This window comes from Parasteatoda tepidariorum, chromosome 2, assembly GCF_043381705.1.
Source record: "Parasteatoda tepidariorum isolate YZ-2023 chromosome 2, CAS_Ptep_4.0, whole genome shotgun sequence".
NCBI classification, from domain to species: Eukaryota; Metazoa; Arthropoda; class Arachnida; order Araneae; family Theridiidae; genus Parasteatoda; species Parasteatoda tepidariorum.
The window spans coordinates 45,433-52,394 of record NC_092205.1 but is presented as its reverse complement, the minus strand read 5'-3'; the positions used below and the strand labels follow the sequence as shown (position 1 = coordinate 52,394).

Below are 6,962 nucleotides of genomic sequence, written 5' to 3'. Positions count from 1 at the left end.
ATATATATATATATAAAAGTAAGTGTCGAAATTATTTTAAAATATATTTTTTAATTTTTCATTAATTTTTTATTTTTAATGCGGGACTTTTTTGTAACATCGGGGGCAGTAGAAACATTTATTACCACAAAATCTATATTGGTAAATTAGGTAGTTATTGCCACACAACCTAATACCACAGTTAATTAATCATCATTATCGTCAATAATAGTTTGGGGATTTTTTCACAACTACCTGAAATGGAATGGCACAGTTAAACCTTGACCCATATAAATTAATATTGCCCAGATTGAAAAAAACCAACATATTAGCAACTAAATTGTAAAAATAGAATAAAATAACTAATTCCATTATTAACCACACACAAAGCTAATTTCTCTCCAAAAAAAATTCTCATGATTAGAACTCCTATTTGGGGAGGCTAGTGGTTGAGCAAATTTTTTTAGTGTCTTTTTCAATTTTTTCCACTTAAAACACTTAAAAAAATATTTGTACGGTAAACAAAAAAGTGAGCTCAAAGGACATAAAAGTAAACTCTGAAGTTTTACATGCTAGTAAGAATATTCTTCAATATATACAAATGCAGGCAAATTATGGGCAAAGGACTCTCCTGTGAAAAAGCTGCTTCCGTGAAGGTCTCTTGAACAATGATTTTCTTTTATCAATTTTAAAATTAAAAAATTAAAACTTTTCTTTGCAGAAGTACTTTTACATGAATACAATTCTTGAGACTACTTTGAAAGAAAGCACTTCGGAAATAAACATTTGTTACATAAATAATAATTTTAGTGATTTAGAGAAGAGAAGGTTTCGTCGCAGAGGAATACGAAATTGACTTGTAACCTTCTTTTTAATTATTTATTTTTTTTTGTCTCCGCATTTTGATGCTTTGGATTGTGGGTAGTTACTTATCAGGGAAAGAGTAAAAAATTACTGCAGTTCCATCTTGTTTTTTTCGGGAAATGAAAATATCCTTTATCAACACCTATATCAAATATACAGAACTGTTACTTTTCAGGAAAAAATTTAAAGAACGGTGGTATAGTTAATAATAGTTCACTTTAGCTTTTACTTCATTTAAAAAAAAACACAACTGCTGCTATCCTCTTAACAGGCGTCACCAAGGGAAATGTATTTTCGCTGTTTCCAATTTATTAACCTCTCTTATACCAACGAGCTATATCTCGTGGTGATAGAATATTAATAAGAGAAAATATTTACTTGTTGCTCGGCATGGCCAACAATCGTGCTCGCAACAGGGTATGCGGCAATTTTCTGCCCATTTTTGAGCTAAATGTGCCAGCTCATCATCCCACGTCTGAAAGTAAGTAAATTAAAATTATTAAAATTATTTGTTGGCCGTTGAAATATTAAAATGTCTACACTGAACTCATTTGAAAGTAACTGAACCACAGAAAATTTGAGCAAAATTAGTCGAATAGTTCCTGAGAAATCTAGTTTTAAAATAGTCATATTTTTGAAAATCGATTTCTCAGGAAATATTCGACCAATTTTGCACAAATGCCATGTATTTTGTCATATAAAATTACATTCTTTAAAATGATTTAAAAAAACTGTATACCTTACAATTTAAATTTAGTTCGTCTATTATTAAATAGAATAATAAAAAATATATATTTACTAAAAAATATTTTTTGCATGGAATGATCTCTAGATAAACGAATTTTATAATTTTGTGCAGAAATGTTTCAGTTCGCTTAAAAAGTTCTTGAGATATGGCGAAATGCGCAAAAAATAAAATTAACATTAAGGGGTCCAAACTTTGGATCGCGCTCCTTACAAAACTATTGCGATTTTAATTCCCTGATTGCGGCTTACCCCCTACGTATTGGAGGTAAGAAATCCGAATCAGTCGAAAAAAGGCCTGTTTATTCAAAGAAATGACGCTTTTGGGCCTTATTTCGTAACTTAAAATATCGGCTGCTCTAATTAATTAGCATATTTGAGGTCACCCTCTAACCATTACAAGTGAGTTCTAAGATTATCAGATCATTACAAAAAAGTTCACACATCAAAAGTTATATAGAATTATTCTTTATATGCGCAATTTGCAATTTCCATGTGCAGTTGTTTAATCAGGCTTAAATAAATCTTTTCAAGAGAAAGTTTTTAAATTGCAAAAGTAACTTTGAAATATTCTGTTAACTCTTTTATTAACTTTTTTTTTCTTCAGATTTTCAACAAAAAAAAAATGATGTCAATTAAACTGTTTTTTACCTATTCTGATATTGAATTTTGATCTAGGCAGATTCAATAATTCATCATTAGGCATCTTAAAATTAGCGTAAATACATGGTGGTGGGGCCAGTAGGGACTGCCTCTATTTAATTTCCAATGAAACAAATATAAACTGATTGCAAATGTTATAAATTTTATGTCACATATTTTCTAGTTTAGAATGATTTTGTTGAATGATATATCTTCACAAATTGTAAAACATCAATCTCAAAATAAATAAAAATTAGGGTTAAACCCTTATATTAATGTTTTGTACAGAAACTTTTATGGAGATATTTTATAGAGTTTGTTGAAAGAATATGACTTAATATAGATAAATTAAAGCAGAAAACAAAGTTTTTGATAGGTATTTCTTGTCATACCTAAACTAAAGCAAACCATCAGTGAACGGTACCGTCTCCTGTTTTGGAAGTACAGTTTACATTGCTCCAGTGATGGAAATATCGCTGAGTCATATCCTCCGTGTATTGTTCATTCAGACCATTCAGTTAAAAATAGATTATTAAAATCAATTCATCTCGAGGAAGAAAAAAAACGTAGCGAAAACCCCAGTGAAAGTTTGATGTGTTTGGTAAGAATTGGAAAACAATTAACTCATTGCATTGAGAGTAAACAAGAAAAAAAGTTTTTCTTTCTTCAAAAGAATCCAACTCTGACTGACGAAGTGGATTAGAATTTCAATATAATTCCTCAAATGGTGAAAAATTAAAGTTGAAATTTACTGATTACGCCAACTCAATTAGAGTTAACAATTTTAAAACTAGTTAGGTTTTTTTTCTTAAAAAAAAAATGTTGAGCACTATCTTAGTAGAGTGGCAGCTGTTTATAGATTCTGAGATTATGGCGATCAATTAAGGAAAAAAAAAGGATGAACAAGTTTCATGTAATTATGGATTGTTTTTTCTCTTCCACAAAACGAGAGGTTTCTCAAATCTCAAGAGAAAAATAAGTATTTATACAAGTAATAATTTCTTTGTATATGCGTTTGAGCTGCTTCATCGCCAGAACCAAGACTGCATCGTATTACTCATTGACAAGTTTTTTGTTCATTTTGAAATTTCCTTTTGAATTCAGATTTACCTTTCTGAGTTTTTAATCGAGGTGGTTCCCCGTGCAGTGTGGGGCAATCTTTTTCATAAAAATTATTATCGAAAAAGTATAAATAACTTTGTAATTTCAGTTATAAAACCAGTATGATTTCTTTTAACATAATATTTTTTTGAGTTTGCATTAAATATGGTTTTTCGCTAATTTATAAAACATTTCCTCACTAGTCCCGTTCTCCCCTATAAATGTCATTCTCTAATCAAAAACGTTTTTTAATATATATGATTTAAAAAAATTTGTGAAGAATAATATAGTAACACCCTTCATCTGTTGATAAATAAATAATTTTTTTTAAAAAAAATGGTAAAATTCTTACCACCCGTTTAATTCAAGCACGAAATAACGACTTTAAAATTTTGTTCTGGTGCATCCAAATTATCGTCTTCATCTGAGGGTTAAAAGGTTTTCCATTTCAAACTAAATGTTTGTTAAAAGAAAAGTGTAGATATTTTTAAAAAGATTAAGAAGAATTTTAAATAATAGATGCTCGATTAAACATATTATTTGAGTGATAAGTCTCAAAGTTATTTAACAAATATCTTGTTGTGTGAGCGTATTTTTTAAATGATAAAATCCAAAAATATGTTACAGTTGAAGAAGATTAGTGTTGCTGTCATAACCCTATAAATAGTAAAAACTTGGACAGTAGTCCTGAAAATCATTAAAATATTATGCGATCAAAAATAGAAAGAGAGAAATTTTCGCATAGTTTTAGCACTGTTGAACACGAATTCCAGTTTCATCAATTATGATATGAATGAGATAAAACAAAAAACAAGTTATTATCAAAACACACTATGCAACAGGCACAAGCGTATCCTGTCAAGACTAAGCTAAAATAATTTTAAAATTTTTTTCTTTATTATTTGCTGCCCTTCCCGCTGCTCTTCAGAGAAACACGTTTTTTGAAATGCATCTCATCAAAATTAAGATCAACTATACTCAGTGTACATCGAAAGTTATACGATTTCTGTTGCCACTCATTTTTACACTTTATTCCATAACTTAGATCATTATAGAATGGTTTGCTAAAGTTTTCCCTTGCACTCACGGTCGAAGTTTCGAGACCTTTACACAAACTGTTCTAGAGTTCTAGGGGAGACAGACACACACATACCTTCCTTATATTATTGTTGATTTAAAAGAAAACATTAGTGTTGTTTTCTAGCATTAAGCTTCTTTCATACAAAATGAGTTTATGCATTTTTAAAACCTTTATTTTTGATTTCTTACGTTGGGTGAGTAACGTTACCGAATGAGTAGTTGGAAAAAAAACTGAAACCACGTTTTTATTTTGTTTATAGTTACTCTTTTCAAACGTACTTCTATAAACCGAAATAATGCAAAATCAACAGAAATTGAAATAATAAATTAAAGTACAAATCCATTTGAAAAGGTCGTGATAAATTTTCACTATCATGCGTTGGCTATGAACTTGCACTTTCGTTTAGAAAATATTTCCTTGATAGGAGCAATATTTATATTTTAACTTATGAAACTTAATTTTAAATGCTCAAATTATTTTACCCACCACGATAAATCAATATTTGTTAACATATGTGTTTATAATATTTATTTGCTACGCCCCTTTAAATATTGTCAAAGTAACTTTTATTTTGAGAAATTCTTAATATCTAAAGTATACTACTCATTACTAAAAAAATATTTTTTAAGATGACAAGTATGGTAATAGTGTCAATTTTGAAGTATACTGATTAATAAATCTGCTGAGTTTCAAAAATGCTTTTGCTTGATCGCTTAAAAAAAGATCAACCAATAACAAAGAAAAGAGTTTTTTTAAGGCAGGATACGTTTTTCGGTTGTGAGCATGATTCCGTAGTGTTGATCAAAAACAATTTATCATTTATTTACTTTTTGTTTTAAGGATATTTTACCAGGCATATATTGCTTTGCGGATTATAACTACGGATATTCAACTAATTATATAAAATAAATCGATTGAGTAATAGATATTAAAAAGAGTTTATTATTAGAGTAGATGACATAAAAAGGAGGGCATATTACTTTGGATGAGACTAATTGGGCTGACTTACAGCAGAGCTTTAAGTTAAAAAGCTGTTTGTTTATTCAAAAGTTTTAATAATTATTAAGTAGTTGAAAAAATTCCGATTATTTGAATCAAAGTTATTGAATATGGGTGCGTGCTTTCATTGTGTATATTGTCTAAGCAAATAATAATACAAAAAATGGTATTTTTGAGTCTGTCGTAATTTGTATTTTCTTAAATTGCTTCATGAAAAACTTCAGCCTGATAATAATTACCACAATTTCGTTGTAATTCTAAAATATGATTTTTAGCACACCTCGCAAATCTAGGAAAAACAGAGACTCTATTATTTCGTTTTAAAAATTTGACAAGGCGTCAAAACTGTTACTTTGAAATCCTTGCATAGTTTACTTGAGTACCAAAGTTATTCAAAATTAAAAAATAAAAATCATTATGTTCCTTAGTTTCGAGTTTCTTATATTCCTTTTTTGTTCAAGCATGTCTTTTCAGGAACGAATCCATAGAGAAGACAATTGACCTCCTCTATTACTTTATGAGCTTGTAAGGGTGAATTTTAACTCATGAAGGAATGTATAGAGGCGACAATTGTCCCCTCTATAGGCTTACTTCGTTTATGAGCTGTAGTGAGGGCACATAAAATCATATTTTAAAAACATGACAAAATTTATCAGATATTTAAAAAATATCAAATATTCCACATTATTTTGACTTACTAATTCAAGCATATTTGCAGCTGGTGGCATACCTCCCGCACCTTTTTCTTGACCAGTGGCTATCTTGCTTCTTATCTCGTTGTGATATCTTAGTATGATCTCTTTTTCAGTCTCTGGATCATCCATTCCTATCTTGAGAAATTCGCAACTGCTCTTACGTTGTAAGCAGCCTGTGTGATCTTTTGTATATCTCCTGTAGATGTCAGGACACTCTTGACTCATAATGAAAGTTTGTTGTAGAATAAATGTGATAATTACTGTAATCATTCTTTTCTTTGCTTCTAAAATTTAAATCATTGTTTTGAACGTAACAAATAATTTTTTAGAGTAAGTATTAAATAATAAAAAAATCTGATTTTAGGGCATCAATTTTAGGGCAAGTTAAAAAAATAAGTTTTTTAGTGATCTAATTAAGATAATAAGAAAATGAAAGTCTTATTCAAATTGCAATTTAAATTCATTCTTTTTGCTCTCTATATTATCTAGCTTATTTTATAATTGAATGACTTAATTATTTTCTCAGTGGTTGGAAAAACTATATTTTTTTAGATAGCTGCAACTACTTTATTACAAATCTAGTCAATTACAATTATTTTTTTTTTTTTGCAAAGTAATGACTGCAAGCTACTTTCGAAATGTACTTGCAGTAACTACTTCCCAACTTTTAGGAGACAAACTTTGTTGGGGAATTTAATTTACACCCCCAGTTAAAATAGTTTTGAATAAAAAATTGCCTATTAAACATGAGAAATTATAAAGAAATATTCATTCATGCTTACATGATTCAGTTTGTTACACAAACCATTTTTTTAAAATTTGTTCTTTTAACCTTTCCTTAATTTTCTTTCACGACA

The 6,962-nt window shown here is 29.0% G+C and overlaps 1 protein-coding gene across 1 annotated transcript in view; it reads right to left on the bottom strand.

Annotated features, from left to right (window-relative positions):
- LOC107454074 (CRISP/Allergen/PR-1) overlaps positions 1-6,384 on the bottom strand; it is a 63,089-nt gene extending 56,705 nt beyond the window's left edge. Inside the window, exons 1-2 of the mRNA XM_016071126.2 lie at positions 6,109-6,384; positions 1,222-1,318 (exon numbers count right to left, since the gene is read on the bottom strand). Of these exons, the coding sequence (XP_015926612.1) occupies positions 1,222-1,318; positions 6,109-6,375 (364 nt within the window). The 5' untranslated portion in view covers positions 6,376-6,384. The remainder of the gene's footprint in view (positions 1-1,221; positions 1,319-6,108) is intronic.
- Positions 6,385-6,962: the final 578 nt, after the last annotated feature.